This window comes from Balaenoptera musculus, chromosome 7 (genome assembly GCF_009873245.2).
Source record: "Balaenoptera musculus isolate JJ_BM4_2016_0621 chromosome 7, mBalMus1.pri.v3, whole genome shotgun sequence".
Taxonomy (NCBI): domain Eukaryota; kingdom Metazoa; phylum Chordata; class Mammalia; order Artiodactyla; family Balaenopteridae; genus Balaenoptera; species Balaenoptera musculus.
The window spans coordinates 94,292,201-94,315,419 of NC_045791.1; the positions used below are offsets into that span (position 1 = coordinate 94,292,201).

Sequence of the window (23,219 nt, forward strand, 5' to 3'; positions counted from 1 at the left end):
GCCATTTGCAAAAACATGGGTGGATCTAGAGGGTATTATGCTAAGTAAGATAAGTCAGACAAGGAAAAACAAATGCCCTGTGGGAAATGGCCATTGCAGACACATACAAGATCTAGAATCTTGTTAGTCACAGAGAAGAGAATCCACTTTACTCTGGCACTAGCCCAGCAGGCCACCTGAAGCTTCTGAAGAGGGTGGGAGTGTATCCTTCGCCTTCCTCTTCCTCATTTGGATTAGAAGTGAAGCCAGCTAGATGCCGGGCCATTTGCGTCCAGTGTTCCTGGCACCGAGGATTCGTGTGGAGGGATGCAGAGAGGCAGACACTGAGCAGTGTGTGCAGAGAGGAGAGTTCTCTTCACCCAGCCCCGAGGTGTGCAGTGGGTGGGTACCCGTGTCTATGAGGGAAAGTGGGCTTGCCCGTGGTGCAGATGAGGATGCAGTGGTGTGCTCTTGGGCACTTCACCCGCGAAGGGGCTCAGTATAAGCAGTGGAGGAGTGTTTCCAACCTGCCTTTTGTCTTGTACCTGAAGGTTAGGGATAAGTGAGGGAACAGGACCTAGGTGTGTTTCATTTCTATTTAAGAGGCAGCATGGAGTCAAACTCAGGTTTTAAGCTAGCCACTCCTTGTTGGTTGTTTAATTATAGAAAAGTTACTTAGCTTTACTGAGTCTTGGATTCATCATCAGCAAATTGAACATAGGGTTTTTGTGAGGATTAAATGAGCATAGTACCTGGTATTTATTAGGTGCCCAAACTAGCATTCCTCAGTTCTAGTGTATTTCCCCTTAATTTACTGTTATTTTTTTTCAGTTTATTCATTCAACAGAATATTGAGCACTTTTTGTGGGTGAGACCCTATATTGGGGACATCAGGGGAGGGACAACATGCTTCTTGCTCCTAGTCAGATGAGTAGTCCATTATTAAAGCTCAGTGTAATACAGACAGTGATGGTGGCGAGCACAGAGATGAGGCATCCTATTTGAACTGGGGAGTCCAGAAAGGCTGCCTGGTGAAAGTGATATTTGAGCTGTATATTTTTTGTCTGGTGGAAGAGAAGGAAAGGCTTCTAGGGAGCGATACTTGTAGAGGCATGAAGGTCTGAGACAGGAGGATGCACGTGAGGAGCCACAAGTTGGGTGATATTCAGGGAGCACCAGCCTGAAATCTTGTTTCCTTAGCCCTTTTTGCCATCACTTTGGTGAATCTATTGTGCTGCATCGGTGGGGAAAGATGTAGATTCCTGAAAGATGACTACGTGAATTGGGACGTGAATCTGTTGAGTGTACATGACACACACTCAGGTGTGTGGTCGCATAAAATCACTGGCAGGATTTGACCCTTCCCTTTGTGTGTGCTTCTCTACCATAAGTGCACAGAGTGTAATTGTCCCCCGCACAGTACTTCCATAGTTTGGACTTGGTGGAGGTCCATTTTCTGTTACCTTAATTTGTGGTTACTGGCATCATATCTGGTTTTAGCCCTTACGCTGTCTTTCGCCCACTATCATTTTGAATATTGGGAGTGCTTTTTTGGTACTCTCCTTGAGAAAGAATCCACATAGGTCAGCCTTTTCAGGAAAAGAGGGCGACGTCATGTGGCTTCTGCAGGCTTTTTGTTGGTAGACAACACCAACAGTTCCTGTAGCTGTAGACAGGAATTCTCCTATCAAAATACAAAGTCCTCTCCCCATTGACTGTGTCTCAAATGAAACTTGGGCAAAAAAATTCTCTGCTAATTCCTTCCCTCTAGCCACTCTGAAAACACTTGATGAAGATGCCAGGATGTCTTTCAGAATTATCGCAGATGAATGACTTCTTATAAAAGGGTCTTGTCTTTTTTTTCCCCTGGATGCTGTCGTGAAAGCAGGCCCACCTTTCCCTGAAGGTGTGAAAACTGCAGAATATTTTGTGAATTTGGTTTAGAAAGCAAGAGACCATACTAAACTGACTGTTGGGGACCCAGAACTACAGGCTGGTTCAGAGGTTTTGCTTTAGAGGAAAGATTCAATGAGGAAATGTAAGAGACAGGCTCTCCTTCCCCAAAATCAGCCCAAACTGAAGGCTGGGATTTGGAATGAAGAAAGTTTCTTTCCTCTTCTCGCCTCTGTATTCTACTCCCTGACCTTTCCTGTCCCATTGTGGCTGCTGGAAATAAAGTCACCTTAAATAAAAAGAATGTTGGTGTCTAGTTCCATCTTGTTTCTTCTCTTTCCCACCAACACGTTGGTTGGAATTTAAGCCTATATAGTTAGCAAGACGCTTGAAGAGACGAAATTACTGTCTCAGCTCCAGAAGGCACTCCAGAGGTCAGCAGGAGAAATCTCTGCTCTTACCTGTACTTGTCACATTTAACTGTGAAAAGCAGACCACATCAGGGGCAGCTGAGAATTGGTGAGGGAGCAGTAGATGTAAAATATGCTTCTCAGATGATCTTTGACCATTCAGAATTGGCTGATGAGGAGGAAGGTATTAGCTGGTTTCTCTGCCACACCAAGACTTGCCTCATTCCTAGGCACACTCATGTCAGGTGAGGGAAGGAAGCCACTTGTGTAAAGTTGTGGATGATGAGACAGAAAGGTGATTTTTTCTTTGGAGAGAGAGGAAAGAGCTCTCTGAGTGAGAGGGTGGGAACATGTGGACAGACTTACACTGGTGGCACCTTAGTGTCCCAGTCCTTGATGGCGCCAGCTTTGGTTGCATGAGGGCAGCATTAAGTCCACTGAAAACACTCTAAGGATCTAGTGTTCTTCTCCCAGGGCCCCAGTTGATGACCAAGACTGGTTGCCCAAAAAGTGCTGAGGTGGGGCTCTTCCTTGCCTGGGCACCACTGTAGCATTGTGTCTGTCCTTCTAGGACTGTAACATTCCCAATTGTCTCTCTGCCCTTCAGGCTGACGGACCTCAAGGATGCGGCTGCTACTGCTGGAGGTACGAGGCACCTTACCTGAGCTGGGCCATGAGGCCGCGTGGCTGTGATGTGGGCTCCTCATGGCCTCAGCAAGAACAGAGCACTACAGTATTGGCCTCCGCCGGGGAAACAGCTTTAAGCCGAGTGGGCCCTCAGGCACAGTGCCTACCCCACCACCTGAGAAACCCTCTGAGGGCAAAGTCTGGGCTCAGGCTCATCAGCAGGTGAAGCCAATCTGGAAGCTGGAGAAGAAGCACGTGGGAACACTTTCAGCAGGGTTGGGCCCAGGCCTCTTGGGTGTCCCACTGCAGCCTGCATACTTCTTTTGCCCCAGCACTTTATGTAGCTCCGGGAGCACGGCTGTCATTGCAGGCCACAGCAACTCCTGTTACCTGCACTCCCTCCCGGACCTGTTCAGCAGCACCCTGCTCTACCGCTGTTCCAACTACGGCCACAGACCATACCAGCAGCTGGAGTCTTTCTGCTTGCGTTCAAGCCCGTCAGAAAAAAGACCTTTTTCTCTCCCTCAAAAGAGCCTCCCTATCAGACTCACTGCCAATAAGGCCACTTCTTCCAAGGTCTCCCCCATGGCATCCTCATCCACAGAACCATACCTCTCACTGGGAGCGGCTGGGGAAAATCCTTCAGGGAAGAGCCTGGCCTCTGCCATCTCAGGGAAGACCCCATCTCCACTCTCCTCTTCTTCCTTTTCCTACAAGCCCATGCTAAATAACAACTCCTTCATGCGGCCAAATAGCACTAAAGTGCCTTTATTGCAGGCCACAGAAGGCCTGAAGCCAGTATCCTCACCGAAGGTCCAACTTGTCTCCTGGCATCATTCAGGGGGCGCTGGAGACGGTGCACTCCAGCCTATTGAGCACAAGGTGCCCAAGAGCAGTGGCACTGTCCTAGATGATGACCCTTCCCACAGCACCCTGTCTACCCCCAGTTCCTTAGACGCTTCCACCACCAGTGCTGCCTCTCCCCACTACAACTGGAGTAACTTAGCCACAGGGGCAGAGCCACATCCCTATGGCCTGGATGGGGACTCTGTTGCCCAGAATCTGACTAAGGAGGTTCGGTTCACTGAGGCCGTGAGGAAGTTGACTGCAAGAGGCTTTGAGAAGAAGCCAAGGCAAGGCTACCATTTTGAACAGTCTTATTTCATGAACCCCAGCTTGCAGTGGGATGTCCTCAACAGGAACAGGTGGTGGAAACCAGCTGTGGTAGGCCAGCAGCTCCCTCAGGAGAATGCTGGAGCAGACAGTAGGGTCCTCCCTGGAGCCTCGGACACCATGGAGCTGGACAGTACAGTCTTCTGTACCAAACGCATCAGCATTCACCTCCTTGCCTCACACGCCAGTGGGCTTAGCTGCAGCCCTGCCTGTGGATCTGCGATCGACTCCCCACCTCTTGGAGAAGACAAAACTCCAGCTCTGCCTTCTCCGCCTCAGCCCCTTGGTGTGGCCGAGGTGGCCACCCGCCTCTCTTCCATCCATCTGGGCAAGCTTGGGAGGGAGGAGCCTAAGGAAGCCAGGAAGCTGGACTCACCTGCTAGGGATATTGGGTAAGTCGGAGAAAGTGTTTGATTCATTTAAAGCAGTAGAATGTATACATGTTTGGTGACACTGACCGTCTGTCTCTGGAGGTTGGTTTTGTTTCTCAACTGCCCTAGAATTTTGGTTTTCACTTTAGGGCAGAGGTCAGCAAGCTACACTTTGCAGGCCAAATCCCACCCTCTGCCTGCTTTTATAAATAAGGTTTTTTTTGAAATGCAGCCTTACTCCTTCATTTACTACTGTCTGTGGCTGCTTTTTTGTTATAACGGTAGGGTTGAGTAGTTGCGACAGACTGAATGGCCCGCAAAACTGAAAATATTTACTGTGTTGTCCTTAAGAGGAAGAGTTTGCTAAGCCTTGCTTTAGGTTATAACCAGGGAAAAATAAGAATTCCAAACATCATGTGTTGGGAACTGTGATTTCTCTACTTAATTCCAAACCAAATCAGGTTCTCAGTCATTCCTGGTATGACAGCCGTTTCAGAGTTAGGGCATACACATACTTGGCCTCTTCTCTTGTGCCTTGTTACTTCTCTGGAACCGTGGTCCACCAAGGCCTTGTTCTGAGTTCCCAGAGAGAAGTCTAGGGACCTTTGATGTCTATTACCACACATTGATTGATGGTGTTTTGTATTCAGAATTTTGTTTTTATATGCTATGAGGGACGTCAAAGAAGATGGAAGACATAGTGCCTCTCTGCAGAATAGGGGATGTAGGGTTGAGGAACTATGGCTAGACCTAAGCTCTGAGGACAAGAGGAATGAGTTGTAAGGCCCAGGCAAGGGCCAGCAGATTGGTGACTGGGGAAGAGACAAACACTGGGAGATGATGAAGGAATGAGAATCCAACTGTGACCTCTCTTATGGAGTTGGCTGGGCCGGGGGCATGATTCTTTCTTATAGTTCAGCTACTGACCTCCAGCTAGACCAGGTTGAAGCTGAAGATCTGGAAGAAGAGCTAATAGATGGTTTGGAAGACTGCTGCAACCATGATGAGAATGAAGAGGAGGAGGGTGAGTAGGGGACCCCCTCACTTCCAACTGGGCATGGGTCACCACCGCTAGGGAAGGGGACTAACAACTGTGTACCAGATCCTTAACTCACTTTGTCACCTACGTTCATCATTCGCCTTGGGGGTCTAAGGGCGGTAGTGGCTTTTGGGGGACTTGCTCTCTACTCCCCCATCCCCCGAGTCTTGCCTTCTCCCTGCTGCTGTCGAGCTTCGGGGAGGCCATGCAAGGCAGCAGCAGGTGCTTGTGGCTCTGTAAGAAGGCTGAGCCAAGATGTCCGAGGAAGAGCTGCCTGGGCTTGGTGACTTTGTGTGGCAGCCTCTCCTAGCTGGGACTTCTCTGCTTTTTCCCCCCCAGGAGACTCAGAGTGCTCCTCATGCAGTGCTGTTTCCCCCAGCGAGTCAGTAGCAGTGATCTCTCGGTGAGTGCTGGCTGTGTAGATCGTTGGTAGAGGCCCATTTTCCATCTCTTTAAGATTATAAAGAGATTAATCACCTAAGTCGTTAATTAATGGCCCTGTTAACCCTAACTCATTTTTACCAAATTTTTACATTAGGACTTTAGTTTTCAAACAGGAAACAGTGGAAGGCAACAGAAGCATATTTTATCAGTTGGGCTTAAAAACAGTACCAAGTTTCTTAGGCTGCAGTTTGGTCTTTAGGCTTCAAGAAATTGTTCAAGTAAAAAGCAAATAATCTCAAGAAGTATTTAGAAAATTAATAACTAATTAATGAAGACCCATAATGTTTGAGGTAGATTCTTAGTTAGGCTACCCACGTGAGGGTAACTGCCACCTTGCATTATGAGTGTGTCCTACAGGCAGAAACAGTTCTGAGATAGATATACTGCTAATTGGAGCTTTTTGTAATGCTCTTCTGCTCCCCTCAGAGGTTAGTTTTATAAGACTGATGTTGACCTTAGTAATAAGAAATTGAATTTAAAATTCACTAGCTTTAATCTAGATTATTTTGTTGACTGCCCTTTGTGGAATCTGAGTGATACCCATCTCTAACTAGGGAACCAAGAAGTCAGTCTCTTAATGTAGACCCTTCTTTTGTAAAACAGATAGTTGTAGAATGCTGTATAACTGAGATGGGGAGTCCAGGGAGAGGAAGGAATGCAGGACTAAGAGGAAATTACTGTAAATGAGGACATGTCATTGTGCTAAAGAGTTTTAGAACTTGCTTAAGGATCATATAGATCACCTTTCTGGGTAGAAAGTTAACATTCTTCAATATAATCTTCCTTGTTTCCCTCATCACTTCCAACCTGGTCTCAATATGAAGCTCTGTCTTCATTAATTATTATTAGATATTAAAGAGAACCCTCACGGGCTTCCCTGGTGGCACAGTGGTTAAGAGTCCGCCTGCCAGTGCAGGGGACACAGGTTCGAGCCCTGGTCCGGGAAGATCCCACATGCCACGGAGCAACTAGGCCACAACTACTGAGCCCACGTGCTGCAACTACTGAAGCCCGTGCGCCCTAGAGCCCATGCTCTGCAACAAGAGAAGCCACCACAATGAGAAGGCCATGCACCTCAATGAAGAGTAGCCCCCGCTCTCCGCAACTAGAGAAAGCCCGCACGCAGCAACGAAGACCCGACGCAGCCAAAAATAAATAAATAAAATAAATTAAAAAAAAAAAAAGAAAAAGAACCCTCACAAAGTACTAAACATTAAAGTTTTTTTCTTTTAAAAAATAACTTGTACTGAAAATGTAAAAAAAGCAAAATTTCTATTCTAATTTTAATTAAAATCTGGCCATATGTGTTGAGGCTTGCCTAGCTTGTGGAGCACCCAGACTCTGGTTGCTTTCCTTTGTGTCAGTTGTGCCTTAGATGAAGCTAAGAGGAGAAGTTAGCCTCACCTAAGGTTAGTATGGACAAGGCAGGCTGCATCTCTGAATGTGATGGTGCACATTCACATGGTGCAGCGGCCGTACTAGTTTTAGAGTCCCAAGCCAACAAGGTGGAGAGAGTTGTTTGGAAAGTGGAGAGACAGAATTGGGACTTTCTGTGAAGACTGGTAGAAATCCTGTCATAAGTATCCTGAATCTGGTGCATAAATTCTGTTACTTTAAGCCTAACCCATTGTTCTTTCAGAAAAGCAAAGCTACTCCTGGTCGTATATACTGGATGTTGACTAAGCACCTCCACTCTCCAGAAGAGAAATATATTTAACATTTAATTGACTTGGAACCCCTTTTCCACACTTAAGGGCGATCTAGGTTTGTCTTCAGGCCTACTTCAAGGCAGCTGAACGGCCCTTTATTTAACCTTTCTGATTTATAAGATAAAATTCACAAAAGGTGTTCGTTAATTATTTGCTCATTAATTAATTTAACTTCTACAAAATATACAGTCTATATGAAGCTTAAAACATGAGTTCAAGCAAATGGAGGTTGATGAATTCTAAACTACTTTGCATTTTGACTAAAATCAGAAATATTTTTGGATTGCTAAAATCTTATTTTTCCCAATTATGAAAGATTTATATATTTATTATAGAAAATTTTGCAGTCACAGAAAGATCATTGAAAACACAACCTCTACTTCTCTATCCAGCAATAGTTTATTACATTTCCTGTTCCATATTCTTTTTCTAAGAACTGTGTAAATTTAGAGATGGCAATCATCAAGTCCAGCCTCTTTTTTTCAAACATGAAAATTGAGGACTAGAGAAGTTAAGTAACTATTTGCAAGGTCAAGGTTTCTAGCACTGCTAAACCAGAAGCCAGACCCATTGAGGTTAAGTTCAGTACTCTAGAGAGGCAGCTAACAAAGATTTTTTTTTTAATCAAACTTTTGAGACATTTGTAGATTTCCATGCAGTTTTAAGAAATAATACAGAGATTCCCTGAATTCTTTACTCAGTTTCCCCTTGTGGTAACATCTTTTTTTTAATTTTGGCTGCGTTGGGTCTTCATTGCTGCGCACAGGCTTTCTCTAGTTGCGGTGAGCCGGGGCTACTCTTCGTTGAGGTGCGCGGGCTTCTCATTGCGGTGGCTTCCCTCGTTGCAGAGCCTGGGCTGTAGGTGCATGGGCTTCAGTAGTTGTGGTGTGCGAGCTCAGTAGTTGTGGCTTGCGGGCTCTAGAGCACAGGCTCAGTAGTTGTGGAGCAGGGGCTTAGTTGCTCCGTGGCATGTGGGATCTTCCCGGACCAGGGCTCGAACCCGTGTCCCCTGCATTGGTAGGCGGATTCTTTTTTTTTTTTTTTAATTAATTAATTAATTTATTTTTAGCTGTGTTGGGTGTTCGTTTCTGCACGAGGGCCTTCCATAATTGCGGCAAGCGGGGGCCACTCTTCATTGCGGTGCGCAGGCCTCTCACTATCGCGGCCTCTCCTGTTGTGGAGCACAGGCTCCAGACGCGCAGGCTCAGTAGTTGTGGCTCACGGGCCCAGTTGCTCCGCGGCATGTGGGATCCCCCCAGACCAGGGCTCGAACCCGTGTCCCCTGCACTGGCAGGCGGACTCCCAACCACTGCGCCACCAGGGAAGCCCCAAGGCAGGCGGATTCTTAACCACTGTGCCACCAGGGAAGTCCCTCCTGTGTAACATCTTGCAAAACTATAGTACAATTTAGTACAATCAAGACATTAACATTAGTGAAAATGTAAGCATTTCCGTCACTGCAAGAATCCCTCCTGTTGTCCTGAGAGTGCGCCTACTTCCTTCCTACTCCCATCCCCTTCTTAACCCCTAGCAACCGATAGTTTTGTTATTTCAAGAATGTTATACAAATGGAATGATAGCCATATATAGCCTTTTGAGATTAGCTTTTTTTACTCAGTATATTCTTTGCAAATTCATCCAGGTTGTTGCATGTATCCATAGTTCATTCCTTTATATTGCTGGGTAGTGTTCCATGGTATCAATGGACCACAGTTTGATTAACCAGCCACCTGCTGAAGGATATTTTGTTTGTTTCCAGTTTTTGACTATTACGAATAAAGCTGCTCTAAACAATTGTGTACATATTTTTGAGTGAACATAAGCCTTCATCTCTCTGAGATAAATGCCCAGGGGTGTAATTGCTGGGTTCTATGGTAATTGCATGTTTAGTTTTTTTTGTTTGATTTTTTTCTTTTTTGGCTGTACCACACAGCATGTGGGATCTTAGTTCCCTGACCAGGGATTCAGCCTGAGCCCCCTGCATTGGGAGCACAGAGTCTTAACCACTGGACCACCAGGGAAATCCTGCATGTTTAGTTTTTTTTGTTTGTTCTTTGTTTTTTAATGAAAGCTTCTTTCTTTCTTTCTTTCTTTATTTTTGGCTGTGTTGGGTCTTCGTTTCTGTGCGAGGGCTTTCTCTGGTTGTGGCGAGCGGGGGCCACTCTTCATCGTGGTGCGCGGGCCTCTCTTGTTGCGGAGCACACGCTCCAGACGCGCAGGCTCAGTAGTTGTGGCGAGCGGGCTTAGTTGCTCCGCAGCATGTGGGATCTTCCCAGACCAGGGCTCGAACCTGTGTCCCCTGCATTAGCAGGCAGATTCTCAACCACTGCGCCACCAGGGAAGCCCCTGCATGTTTAGTTTTTTAAGAAACTGCCAAAACTGTTTTCCAGAGTGGCTGTACCATTTTGCATTCCTGTCTTGTCTTTGTTTTTAAACATTAACTCATTCTCCTTGATTTTCAACAATCTTAAATTCTGATACTCAGTAAAGGGAAATATTTTGGAAATGAGGAATAGAGTTGAATTAATTGGATTTATTTAATTAGGAATTAATGTTTAACTTGACCCAATAAAATGCACTAAAAATCTCTAAGGTTTGAAACACTGAAATGTTTTACATACAGTGCCTATTTCTGTTGTGCTGCAAAATAACAAGTAGAGTGGCTCTTTATAAGCTAAAAATTAATCTTAAAAAATATTTGTGGATCATATAGCTCAGTATAGAGAGTAATAACTACTCTCTCCACTTTCAGTGCTGTTTGAAGAAATGGTCTGGGTCTGTCAATAAATAGTTGAGGTTTTGACTATTTTGAGACTCCTTGAGCTAGCCTCGGCCAAGACATTGTTGGAATAACAGTAGGGACCCCATGGCCCACTGCCGCAGATTCCCAGACATGTTAACATTACCACATTGTTATGTAAAAATCTGATGTTAACGAATCATTTTCAAAACAGAGAAGAGCATTAATCATCCGTATATTTTCAGATAAATGTAAAATGAGTTAGGAGTAGCACTACTTCTTTCTGTTGCCTTTTTCCCCCTTTTAAAAAATCTCTATATCTCTTCTTAGTTCTTTTCTACCTTTTCTGCTTTTCCTCCTTTTTAGTTACCCATATCATTCTTTTTCTCTCCTTGTTATTTCTCTTAGTCTTAGTGTAGTATATTCCTCTACTAGTATCCACTCAAACTCATTACCTGCTCTCAGAACCACTCTTTTCAGGAACCTCCTAAGCCTGTGGCTTGTCACAGGAAGTTTTGGAGTTGTCTCATAGAATGAAGTATTGGAAAACTTTGTCTTTAGGTGATTTTTAATGGTGTGACTGTGTATAGGTTAGCCGTAGCACCTTATGGATTAATATTTGCCAAATAATTATTGAGCACTTGTTTTTGTAGAATCAAAGTGTAAAAGATAGCGCCCTGAAAGAAATATGTAATAGTAACAGCACTCAGGGCTGTGGCTTTCCCTTTCTCTACCACATTTCTGTTTTTCATCTTAGGAACTGTATGGAGATTCTGACCAAACCCCTTTCCAATGAGAAAGTTGTCCGACCAGCCCTCATCTACAGTCTCTTTCCCAACGTGCCCCCTACCATCTATTTTGGCACTCCGGATGAGAGAGGTAAACCTGGCCCAGTGTCAGCCCAGAAGAACCCCCAGGAGAAGGATGCTAGCGAAGTTGGGAGGGGGTGGCAATAGGGTGGAAGGGGCTTTCCAGAATGGCTGTATTGGTGCTTGGTTCCCCGCCTGGTTCACCAGTCTAATGGGGGGATCTCTATCTTGTCCATCCTTTGGCTGACCCTCTCAGCCCCATAATCTCATGATCATTCTTGCCCTCTAACCTTGCGTCTTTCCCCTTTCAACCGCCTCTTCTCTCTGTTTTCCTCATTCCTGTGCGGCCTCCTTTCTTCCCCAAAGTGTGCTCCTTTCAGACTCTGATATGGAACAATACTTAGTGACTTGCCTACCCAGGGAAGGCTGAGCAACAATGCCATCTTTTACCTCTTCTCACCATGACTCTCCTGCTCTTCTCCACACTCTCCCCCCACCTCCCCGTTTTCCCCCAGTGGAGAAACTTCCCTGGGAGCAGAGGAAGCTGCTCCGATGGAAGATGAGCACAGTGACCCCCAACATTGTCAAGCAGACCATTGGACGGTCCCACTTCAAAATCAGCAAGAGTGAGTCACTTGCCTTACTTCGAGCCTGTCCTCTGCCCCAACAGATGGGCTTTGGGCAGGAACGGAGCCCTAGATACCTCCTGTTATGTGGGGACCCTGTCCTGAAGTTTCCAACTTCATAGGAGGACATAGGTCTGAAATCCCTCTGGGCTGGAGTCTGTTCCTCGCAATTAGGAGACAGAGGCCCATTGTTCTGGTCCTGACCCCAGGGCCTCATGTAGGACAGCTCCATGGCAACTCTTAGAAAACCGGGGCTGGGAGCTATGCTCAGGCCCAGTGGTGTTTCTGGGGCCTCTGAGCCTCTCTCTGTCCCAGGGACTGAGCTGCCAGCAGGACTGACTTCCTGATGTGCCTTCTGTAGGGAATGATGACTGGCTGGGCTGCTGGGGTCACCACATGAAGTCTCCTAGTTTCCGATCCATTCAGGAACATCAGAAGGTAGGGGCCCTTTCTGAGCCATTCTTCCCCTGGACTCTGGACTGGGGAGGAGGAGGCTGGTATTGGAAGTGAGGGAAGAGGAGGATGACCATGGAGAAGTCAGGAGGGTTCATAGGGGAGTGGAGGAAGGCAGGTGCAGGGTGAGCCCCCAGCAGATCACGCATGTCTAGTAGTTCAGCTGCAGTGTCTTAGACAGTTGAAGCCTCTAAAAGACACTTTTTCCTCTAGTGTCTTGAGATACAGTGTCAGTTTTCAGTTTATTATGTTTCTCCTGTAACCGCTGCGCGTTGCCTCCATTCCTCCAAGCTGAATATGTGTAAAGAAGACTTTGGTCTCATGCTGGAATGAATAGTCCCTTTTCCCCAGGAAAGCCAGGTACTTTCCTGTCTTTGTCCTACAGGCATGGAAAAAGACTTAACAGCTTTTACTTTGCTCTTAAGGTGAATATTATGTCTGTCTTAGTTACTATTTTATGTCGTGAACTGTTGACTCCTAAAGGGCACTACGTTTTGTTGTGTTTGCGTTTTAATCATTTTTTGGTGAACGCTCAGCAGCTGAATACTTAAGGACCTTTAGACGGTGATAATCAGATGGAACAGGAGCTTTGAATGTTGAAATGGTGTAATGAATCTTGCTGTCTTCCTTGTGGTCTCACCTGGACTCTCTCTCTCCCTACTCTCACCCTTTGTCCCTTCTGTAGCTAAACCACTTCCCAGGTTCATTCCAGATTGGGCGAAAGGACCGACTGTGGCGGAACCTGTCCCGCATGCAGAGCCGGTTTGGCAAGAAGGAGTTCAGTTTCTTCCCTCAGTCCTTCATCCTGCCCCAGGATGCCAAGCTTCTGCGCAAAGCCTGGGAGAGCAGCAGCCGCCAAAAGTGGATCGTTAAACCAGTGAGTGGATCACGGCAGGTGGCAGGCCAGGGCCTGAGAGTGGGAACGGCGGAGTGTCTGGCCAGGTAAACAGCTCCTCTCCTCTCCCCTTGACCTCTAGCCAGCATCTGCTCGAGGCATTGGCATCCAGGTCATTCACAAGTGGAGTCAGCTCCCCAAGCGAAGGCCCCTTCTGGTACAGAGGTGAGCCGGTCTCCAGCTCAGATCCCGCTCCCCATTTCCCATCTTCTCAGCCTGGAGCTTCCCTTTTCACGATGTTCTTTTGTCCTTTGTCCTCCCCGCCAAAAAACTTCCTCAGCCAGCTGTTTAAAGGTCTCTGTCCTGGGGACCGTTAGCTGGCTTTTGCCATGGCTCAGTTACCTACCAAGCCCTATCTCATCTGTCCTGTCCCTGAAGCTGGCCTTTCCCTGTGTAGGTATCTCCACAAACCCTACCTCATCAGTGGCAGCAAGTTCGATCTGCGAATCTATGTTTACGTCACCTCCTATGATCCTCTACGGATTTACCTCTTTTCAGATGGACTCGTCCGCTTTGCCAGTTGCAAGTATGTGGTAGTGGTGAGGCCTCATCCTGACAGCTTTGGGGATTTGCTTTCCCTCCGGGGAGGGAAGCCAGAGGACACCAAGCAGGAAAATAACCAATATTTTGGTAGTTTTTGTTAGCAAAGGAGAAGGTAGGGTGCCTTTGGGAAAACCTAGTCTTCCTTTTCTCCTGTGTGTCTCCTTTACTTTTACATCAAACACTTCACTTCTGACACTTCTGGTCACCAAATGTGTGGGTTTTTTCCCCTCACACGAAGCAGTTCTACACAACACCAGGTGAGTGTCCTACAATTGAACTCAATTCTGACACTATCTACCTGGAGATAGCATCAGATCCCACAGGTTAACGGCTCAGTTTCATCAGGCTGCCCCTCCTTCCACCACCTCAGATGCCAGTTGCCAGTGCAGGGTGCCGCATGTGTTTCTGACCAATCGGCTGTAAATCAGAGGTTCCCATGACCCCCTCCTTGGGGCCGGGGCTGAGGGGTATCAATTTGATTAATTTGCTAGAGCAGCTCACTCAACTCAGGAAAACAGTTTACTTATGTTTACTGATTTATGAAAGATGGATGTGATAAAGGGTACAGAAGAACAGCCAGATGGAAGAGATGCACAGGGCAAGGTATGCAGGAAGAGGCACGGAGCGTCTATGCCCTCTCTGGGCTGGCTGCTCTCGCAGCACCTCCAGAGGTTTACCCACCCGGGAGCTCTCTGAACCTCATGTTTTGGGGATTTTTATGGAGGCTTCATCACTTAGGCATGATCGATCATTAACTCCATTTTCAGCCCTTCTCCCTTTTTAAGAGAATGGGAGTTGGGTGGGGGGAGTTGAAACTTCCAACTGTCTAATCATGGCTCGGTCTTTCCAGTGACTGTCCCTCATCCAGGAGCCATCCAGGAGCTTACCCAGTGTCGCCTCATTAGAACAAAAGACGCTCCTATCACCCAGGAAATTATAAGAGTTTCAGGAGCTCTGTGTTAGAAACTGGGGTCAAAGACCAAATCTGAGAACAAAGATGCTCCTTGTACTCTTACCACTTAGGAATTTACAAAGGTTTTAGGAGCTCTGTGTCAGGGGCTGGGGGCAGAGACCAATATGTATATTTGTTATTATAAATCACAGTTATATGTGGAAGGGGAAATAAGGAGGTTCTCTGCTTTACTGAATAGGGAGGGTCTTCCTGCAGGACTGAGGTGGGATAAATTGGGAGATGAGTTTTACCTGTGGTGTTTTGGAAACCTTACCAGTAGGTGTACTTCTCAGACCCTTGTGCATCTGAAAAGATCTGTCCACTTGTCCTTTGCCTCTTCAGGATGTGGGGAAATGTTTGGACCGTTATCCATCTGCCATCTCACCATCTCACGTCTGCCTTTCCTCTCACTTCCAGGTATTCCCCTTCCATGAAGAGCCTTGGCAACAAGTTCATGCACCTGACCAACTACAGTGTCAATAAAAAGAATGCCGAGTACCAGGCCAATGAAGATGAAACGGCCTGCCAGGGCCACAAATGGTACCCAGACAGTGTCCCCATCAAGTGGAGGTCTAGAGGAGCACAGGGTTCTGGGGTTTGGGGAGGTTTCGGGGGGGTTGGTGAGTGGAAGATTAATATAAGACCCAGAGATTATAAACACTTGGCAATTCAGAATTGGTCTGTTTGCATCCAACTCATTTCTGTCTTAATTCAAAACATCAAAAGAAGATACATGAAGAAGATACCTTTGGGCCTCTCATTCCTTTTTCTTTCTCTTTTCTTCATCGCTCATTCATAGAATACAACCCTAAATTCTCCCTCCTCCTCTCCTGCCTTACAGGGCACTGAAGGCTTTATGGAGCTACCTGAGCCAGAAGGGAGTCAACAGTGATGCCATCTGGGAGAAGATAAAGGACGTTGTTGTCAAAACGATCATCTCGTGAGTCACACTGCCACCCTGGGCGTGGGGCCTGCCACTCAACCCCCCTTTTCTTGTGGGCCTCCACCCTGCTGTGCTCCAGACTTTTGACCATGCTGTGTTTCCATTTCTGAGGACAGGGTTTAGGAAGGAATGGATAGACTTAAATTCTGCTCTTCTGCTGAACTTCATCCCCAGAAGCTGGCTCCAGATCACAGACATCTCTTGAGAGCTTCTTTTCCTGGGTTGCTTCTGCTCTCCCATCTCTGAGCCACTCCATTGGCAGGGCAGCTCTAGGTAGAGCCTTTGGGAGGAGCTGAGCTGAATACTTTCTCCTCCCTATGACCAGGTCAGAACCCTATGTGACCAGCCTGCTGAAGATGTACGTGCGGCGGCCCTACAGCTGCCACGAGCTCTTCGGTTTCGACATCATGCTGGATGAGAACCTCAAGCCCTGGGTCCTGGAAGTCAACATCTCCCCAAGGTAGGTATTCTCAGGGCACTCACAGTAGAGGCCTTTCTGTGTCCTCATGATCCTGTTTCTGCTCCGGTCTTGCTGACTTTGGGAAAACCTTTCCTTCACTAGAATATGTGTTTTCCCTTCATGGTCTGTTTACGCATTCCCTTATTCTTTGCCATTATCTCAAGGTCCTCTGGCATTGGAGACAGACTGTTAAAAGTTACTCTTTTAAACTTGATGCCTACTGCATGCTTTTCCCTAGCAAGGTCATAGGCAGGAACCACCCTGTGTGAGGTTATTCACTATCCGTGGGGCAAGAAGACCCCCGTGATGGTGCTCATGAGTTTGGATGTAAATGGGGCTGGCCTTGACTGGGACTTGTGACTGGAAACAGTTTTGGCATCTGCTTTTACCACTCTTTGGATCCTGTCCCTGAAGCCTCCACTCCAACTCTCCACTGGACATCAGCATCAAAGGCCAGATGATCCGTGACCTTCTGAACCTGGCGGGCTTTGTTCTGCCCAGCGCAGAGGATATCGCTTCCAGCTCCAGTAGCTCCACCAGCTCCACCACCAGGTCAGCCTCCTTGCTTGTCTGCACCTTGGCTGGCAGCATGAGCAGCCCCATAGAGACTCTGGGAAGGGATGGTGTCTGGGCGCTCCCTCCTGCTTGGTCTCCCTTGCTGCTGGGTCTGCCCCTGCAATCTACTCACACACCACTGCCATGTCAGTGCCCCTAAAAGCCTGTTTGCTTAATTGCTCCCCTGCCCAGGAATCCCCACAGAGCCTGGGGGATCAGCTTTAAATTCCTCAAGCAGGGGATTCCCTGGCGGTCTAGTGGTTAAGACTCCATGCTTTCACTGCTGAGGGCCTGGGTTCAGTCCCTGGTCGGGGAACTACGATCCCACCAGCCGCGCGGCACAGCCAAAAAAAAAAAATTCCTCAAGCAGACATTCAAGGCCTCAGCCTCTTTTTTCCAGGCACCCCTCCCTTAATTCCTCTTCCCAGCTCCTGTGCTCTGACAAACTGGATCGCCCATAGAACCTTAAGGTTGGAAGAATCCTTAAGTATCAGTTAGTCTAGTCTCCTCTCTGAAATGTTCACTGCTTCTCATTGTTCCCCTATGGTGTCCCCTCCTCTGCTCATGGGATTTCTTCCTCCTTCCACTCATCAAGACCTCCCTGTTTCAACCTCACCCATCCATCAAAGCCTAGCTGAAGGCAGCATCTTCATGAAACCAGCTCAATGTGGGCTCTCTCCTCCACACCCCCAAAGCACTCAGAACCACTCTTGAGGAAAGGGAGCTCAAATTTTTGGTAACAAAACTTGCTTTCCCCACTATACCTTGTAGACTTATATTTGGCTCTGTGCTATAGTTATTTGTCATTTGACACATGCAATCCTGTGACCTTCTTGGAGGCCATCTTTGTGTCTCTCTCAGCAGTAATTGTTGTAATGTGGGTGATGAAACTGAGGTGCAGGGAGGTCAGGGAATTTGTCCAGGATCACATAGCCAGTAGGGCCAAGCTGGATATTTATTATAGTAAGTATTCACTAAATTAAACTAAACTGAAATATATACAGTGATTGTTCCATGGTCCTCCTTTTTTATCATTTAAGTACAACTTAAAGAGGGTGCTTTGTACTCTTTTAGTTCTTACATGGTGCTTCATCTTTGAGTCTCAGGCTACTGGAATGCAGTGCATTGCAGTCTGATTTACTCACGTAACGAACTTCTGTCCATCCTTCTTTGTCTTCTCTTGAGAAGGGTGTCTTCCTGGGCTGGACCCTCTCTCTACATGTCCTCAGGATGTGAAGCTGCTGACCTTACCCTTTGCCCCCTTTCCACCCTCTGCCTTAGCCTGCCCAGCTCCCCCAGGGACAGATGTCGAATGGCCCCGGAGTACTTCACTGCACAGAAGATGAAGAAAGCCTATTACCTGACCCAGAAAATTCCTGATCAGGTAGGAAATTGCCTTCACCCCAGTGCTAGCAGAAAGCTTCCCTGGTCAAACCTGTGGAGCCCCAAGGCAAGCAGTTTTTCTTCCCTCTAGGGCAGGATTTCCTACATCCCCTGGTGTGCAGGGATTTGTTGGAATGTATGTCATTCCGGAGAGAGTTGATGACCCTTATCACATGTTCAACAACCACTGCTCTTAGCAAAGTGCTGTACCAGCCCACCCTTCTTATAGAGCTATAGACCCTTTGGGTTTCTTTCCCTGAGGGGCACTGAGCTCCTGGAAGGCTTGACTTTCTCAGAGCAGATGAGGGAATCAGATGGAAGTGTGGCAGACACAAGGCTGTGGCCAAATCTGGGTTCTGATCTTGACTTCATCCAATAAATCACTTAACCTCTGTGCCCCCTGTCTCCCCTCACCCCAGCCAAGAGTCTCTTCATCCCCCGAATAAGCTCAGCAGACTTGGGAATAGATGAGGTCCAGAGTGTGCCCACCAGACTGCCTTGGTGGTCCTTTGGTCCTGGAGCCTTAGGACCCCAGAGCTGTACTCCCCATCCCCCAGCTTTCTGATTCTCTACCTCTGGCTTACACTCTTTGTCATACCCTTTTCCCCCCTGTTCCTTGGGCCACAGGACTTCTATTCATCTGTGCTGGATGTCCTGACGCCAGATGATGTTCGGGTTCTGGTTGAGATGGAGGATGAGTTTTCTCGCCGTGGTCAATTTGAACGAATTTTTCCTTCTCGAATCTCTTCTCGCTATCTCCGCTTTTTTGAGCAGCCACGATATTTCAACATTCTCACCACCCAGTGGGAGCAGAAGTACCATGGCAACAAGCTCAAAGGTGATGTGTCCTCCCTGCCCACATGCCATGTTTAATGAGAGATTAAATCCCAATAGACCAAGAAGTGAGCCTCTGTGGCAAGAAGAATAGGCCAGTTGATTCCACCCTCTTAAGTCCCACCCTTGTTAATCTTGTCCTAGGAGTAGATCTGCTTCGGAGTTGGTGCTACAAAGGGTTCCACACAGGAGCCACCTCTGATTCTGCTCCAGTGGTGAGTAGTGCCATTGGGGTGAAGGGGGACAGTCCTACCTCAGGCCCCTCCCTCTTGCACCTTAAGAGTGCAGCATGGGTTGGGTGTAGGTCCAGACCCTCTCACTTCTTCCCAAGGTTCTGCAGGTCTCTGTGTCTCAGGACCCTTCCCTTTCAAGGGAATAATTGCCTCCAGGATTCCCTGGATGCCTTTCTTTCAAGGATCAGGTGCTTTGTAGCCTCAACTTCTTATCTGAATCAAGAGAGGACCAAGATTTGTCCCCATATGGGCCCATTCCTGCAGGGTAGGGAAGGGAAGAGCCCTTTGATCACTCAGAGGTAGAGCTGGGAAAGAGTCCTAAGACCCAGACACTCTCCTCTGACCTCTACCTCGCCCTTTGGCCTCATTGCTTCCTTTGCTTTTAGTGGACTCTCCCGACATCAATTCTGACTGTCCCAAAGGGTGATGCGACACTCAATGATTTCTCCAAATCGGAGACTGGCAAGCTGGGGTGAGTGCTGCCTGGGCAAGGGAAGGGCGTTGAGTGTGAATTCGGGGAGTTTTCTTCCTCCCTCTCTTCCCAGAGTATGATGAGATCAGCGTTTTCCAGTTGGGGGTTGGTGGGAATATAAGAATATGCAGCCACGGTACCTTCTTCCTGGTGGCTCTTGGTGTGCCCAGCAAAGCTGAGCTGGGGCACAGACTCATCCGCAAAGGCAGCCACTTGCAGCCATACTGAAATGAATACGGTGAATGCCTGCTCTGGACTCTGAAGGTAGCAGATCGTGGGTTAAAGTCTCAGCTACACAATGTCTCAGCCATTTCTTCCTCCCTCTGTTCCCTTCAGAAAACATGGCTCCTCCAAGGGAAGCATACCACTCTCTGAAGATGGGACCATGCCCAAGCCCACGAAGACCCAAGCTGGCCTTTCCCCTTTCCCCAGGAAACCCAGTTCCTCAAAGGACAGTGAGGACACCAGCAAAGAGCCCAGCCTCTCCACACAGACGTTACCCTTGATCAAGTACTCTGGTCAGACTTCAAGGCTTTCTGCCTCCCCCACCTCCCAGTCAGCTGGTGACTCCCTCCTGGCTGCTGTGAGCCTGTGACGGGCCTCTCTCCACTAGCCCCTGCCCAGGTGCACCAGCGTTAGCTACCTCATGGGAACCGGCCGGCCGGCCAGCCTGAGCTCCCACCCCTCCACCTCGCCCCTCCTCCGAGTATTTTTTGAAGTGGTTGAGTTGTAGAGGGAGGTGTCTGGCGGGCTGGAGGGGTGGTGGGGAGGGGGACGAGGTGAGGAAGGTTCACTGACTGGCACCTCGTATCTCAGCGGAGAAGCCAATGATGGCCACTCAGCCTTATAAAGCAGGGTTTGGTTTCTACCTTTAGAGAACCATGTGTGGTTTGTTTTAGGCCTTGGTGCGGTGACTGCGTTACGGCTCAAGAGGAGAAAACATACTGAACATATTCGGGCCTGAAGTCCCTTGCTCTCTATGTAATTGAGGAGGTTCCTCTGAGGGTCCTTATTTCCTCAGGTCTCACCCTCCCGCCTCCCCAACCCCCTGTCCTGAGGAGTCACTTTCAGAAGCCTTCAGACCTCCTCAGTAGACAAGCAGGCAGAGGCCATGACATGCTGAACCCATTTCCTATCGTCCTAGTCTTGGGGGCATCCCCACCTCCAGACCATTTCTCCTTTCATACACCCACCCAGCCAGTAGCCCTAGGTCTTCCTTTTCTGACCTCACATCACTACTTGTTCAACCTTCTAGACTTCTCTCTCATGGATGTTACCCCTTCAGCTCTTGTCTCCCTGTGAGGTGAGAGGTTTTATGAACTTTGTGAATTTCCCATGGCTGCAGTAAAGGAGCCCAGATAATCCCACTTGCTGTTGCCTGTCTGGGTCCATATATCAAAGGACGCAATCCAAGGGGAGGGTGGAAGGAGCTGTGGTTCCCCCTTAACTCTCTCTGGTGTTCGGGGTCTGGCTCACAGGTCGCTAGGGCATGCAGACTCTGGTGGCCTGGAGGGCGGGTTTCAGGAGCAGCCACCGTCGTAGGATGGGCTTCCAGTCAGGCTCCTGACTAAACCTTGTACTCAGTAAATGTTGACCACGTGAACTGTACGTATGGAGGTCTCACAGGACACAAACACCTAACCAGAAGCTCTACCTCTCTCTCTCCTGGGCCCAGGGGGAAGCCAAGGTGGGAGGGTTTGGATCAGAAAGGTTGTTTTCACTTGAACGATGCTCCTCCTTAACCGGGCACTTCTGGTTGCTGCTCGCCCCCTCCCCAGCCCTACAATCCCTTTACTTCATTTCATTTTTCTATCAGCGAGTCCCAACAAGAAGCCAACTGGCCCCTTGACTCAGTTACCCAGGTTTTCCCTTTGGCGCATCAGGCAGGATGCTCTGCTCACGGTCTGACCCCAGGCTTTCTCTGCCTTCATTCCTGAGCTTGGGAGAGATATCCTGCTTCGTGGCTCCAGGAGTTCTGTGGTGAGTTGGGAGGGAGCCCTGGAAAAATCACTGAGAGGCCTGACTGCGTTCAAGGCCACACAGTTGATGTGTGAAGGCCATGTTGACAGTTGTGAAGAAAGCTTGATGGCAAAATCCTGGGTCACTGCTGTGCAGTGGTAAGGACTTCAAAGTCAGGTCCGCAGGAGAGGTCCTTGACAGTCCTGTTAAATCTCTTCTGATAGACTTGAAGCCAACTCCCTCTCGTCCTGCAAGAGTGGGTGCAGTGTTCTAGTGCAAATGTCAAACCTTGTGACGAGGGCAGGAAGCAGCCTTCCTAGGAAAATTAGCCACCTGCTTAAGCAGTTTTGTTGTGGCTTATCCTCTGGTGCAAAGGCTTAGGTGTGGAGGCCTGACTGAGCTGTGCCACTCCCTGGAAACCAGCTTCAATACTTTGCCTTCCGAGAATCCCCAGATGGACGGCACAACCATTCCCATCCCCGTAACTGGAGAAGGGACCGGCTCTGCAGCATGATGGGAAGCGGGGGAGTGGGCTGTGGGGAAATTAAATGAGTGATGGAAGTAGAGTGTTCTTAGTAGCTTAAAACATGTTTATACTTTTAAAGTTTTCATCACCTTTGAGTATCTGGTGGGTGTGTGTGTGTTGCTGGGTCGGAGAAAGGAATGAGGCTAATGTGTCATACTTCCCTTTCAGCCTTGGAAGAAAATGAAATCTTGCTTATTAAGAATTCAGCATACATACTTAGCACTGCATACCCACAGTATAAGGTATTCAGCTAAATAAGGAATTTGGGGGAAGTAATGAGATTTTTGGGAAAGTTTAAATTTGAGGGTATAGTAGAGTAGATGTTTGTCAGAACATGTCAGTTTTTTCCTAACTTGACAATGTACCCAGTCCCTGTTTGGAGAAAGGGGAGCAAGTGCTCCTGAGTCAAGGAACGCAGTGTACAGGGTATTTCTGAAGCACTGGAGTAAGGATTTGGGGGTGGGGCGGGGGCGGGGGGGAGGGGGAAGGAGGGTGGTTATCATTTCTGTTTACTTCAAATTCACTCAAGCTTGATCAGACACTAAGGAACTTAGAATGAATACTTAATGGAGAGGTGGCATGGGGATAAGAAAAGAGCGTGAACCTTGGAGTCTGACCTAGGGCTCAAATCTCAGTTCCTTTGTGTAGCCTTGGGCGTGTCATCTAACTTTTCAAAGTTTTTAAATAATACGAATTTAATACCTACATTGTAAGGTTGTGAAAATTAAGCAAAACATAGTAAAAACACTTAGGACATAGGACTTAATGCATGGTTACTCCTTTCTCCATTTGCTATCCAAGCCCTGTTCCTTGGTTAGGGAAAGGCAGGCAAGAAATGTAAAACCCTTTCCACTAAGGAATGAGGCAGCTATAGAGACATTTTAGAAGTGAAGAAGGCCAGAACAGGGTTTGGCCTGGGTGATACCTCATCACCCCTACCTTCACCCTATCACCATTATTCATTCTACTGTTTCACACTTTGTTGGGGATTTATTTCTTTAGTTAAATATTTCACAGACAGAGTGCAAATTAAAAGTATGTGAATTGGGCTTATTCAGTCCTATTCAGAGAGAAGCTTTGATAAGAAAGGGAGCGTAAGGGAGCAACGTATGCCTGGGGGCTGGAGAGGGGAGGAGCAGGGCACAGAAAATAGAGACTTTGAACTGGAGCCAAAGAACATGCACCAACATA

At 47.7% G+C, this 23,219-nt stretch overlaps 1 protein-coding gene across 3 annotated transcripts in view; it reads left to right on the top strand.

The window, feature by feature from the left end:
• The window catches only part of TTLL4 (tubulin tyrosine ligase like 4), a 37,960-nt gene extending 17,549 nt beyond the window's left edge, over positions 1 to 20,411 (top strand). For all 3 annotated transcript variants that reach the window (XM_036857554.1, XM_036857556.1, XM_036857555.1), the window contains exons 2-19: positions 2,890 to 4,474; positions 5,368 to 5,477; positions 5,832 to 5,895; positions 11,143 to 11,264; positions 11,710 to 11,820; positions 12,182 to 12,258; positions 12,959 to 13,150; positions 13,251 to 13,333; positions 13,566 to 13,694; positions 15,081 to 15,203; positions 15,505 to 15,603; positions 15,932 to 16,066; positions 16,481 to 16,618; positions 17,903 to 18,005; positions 18,632 to 18,842; positions 18,983 to 19,053; positions 19,458 to 19,543; positions 19,880 to 20,411. In XM_036857554.1, coding sequence (XP_036713449.1) covers positions 2,988 to 4,474; positions 5,368 to 5,477; positions 5,832 to 5,895; positions 11,143 to 11,264; positions 11,710 to 11,820; positions 12,182 to 12,258; positions 12,959 to 13,150; positions 13,251 to 13,333; positions 13,566 to 13,694; positions 15,081 to 15,203; positions 15,505 to 15,603; positions 15,932 to 16,066; positions 16,481 to 16,618; positions 17,903 to 18,005; positions 18,632 to 18,842; positions 18,983 to 19,053; positions 19,458 to 19,543; positions 19,880 to 20,138 — 3,600 coding nt within the window. In that variant the 5' untranslated portion in view covers positions 2,890 to 2,987 and the 3' untranslated portion in view covers positions 20,139 to 20,411. The remainder of the gene's footprint in view (positions 1 to 2,889; positions 4,475 to 5,367; positions 5,478 to 5,831; positions 5,896 to 11,142; positions 11,265 to 11,709; positions 11,821 to 12,181; positions 12,259 to 12,958; positions 13,151 to 13,250; positions 13,334 to 13,565; positions 13,695 to 15,080; positions 15,204 to 15,504; positions 15,604 to 15,931; positions 16,067 to 16,480; positions 16,619 to 17,902; positions 18,006 to 18,631; positions 18,843 to 18,982; positions 19,054 to 19,457; positions 19,544 to 19,879) is intronic.
• The last annotated feature ends 2,808 nt before the right edge of the window (positions 20,412 to 23,219 follow it).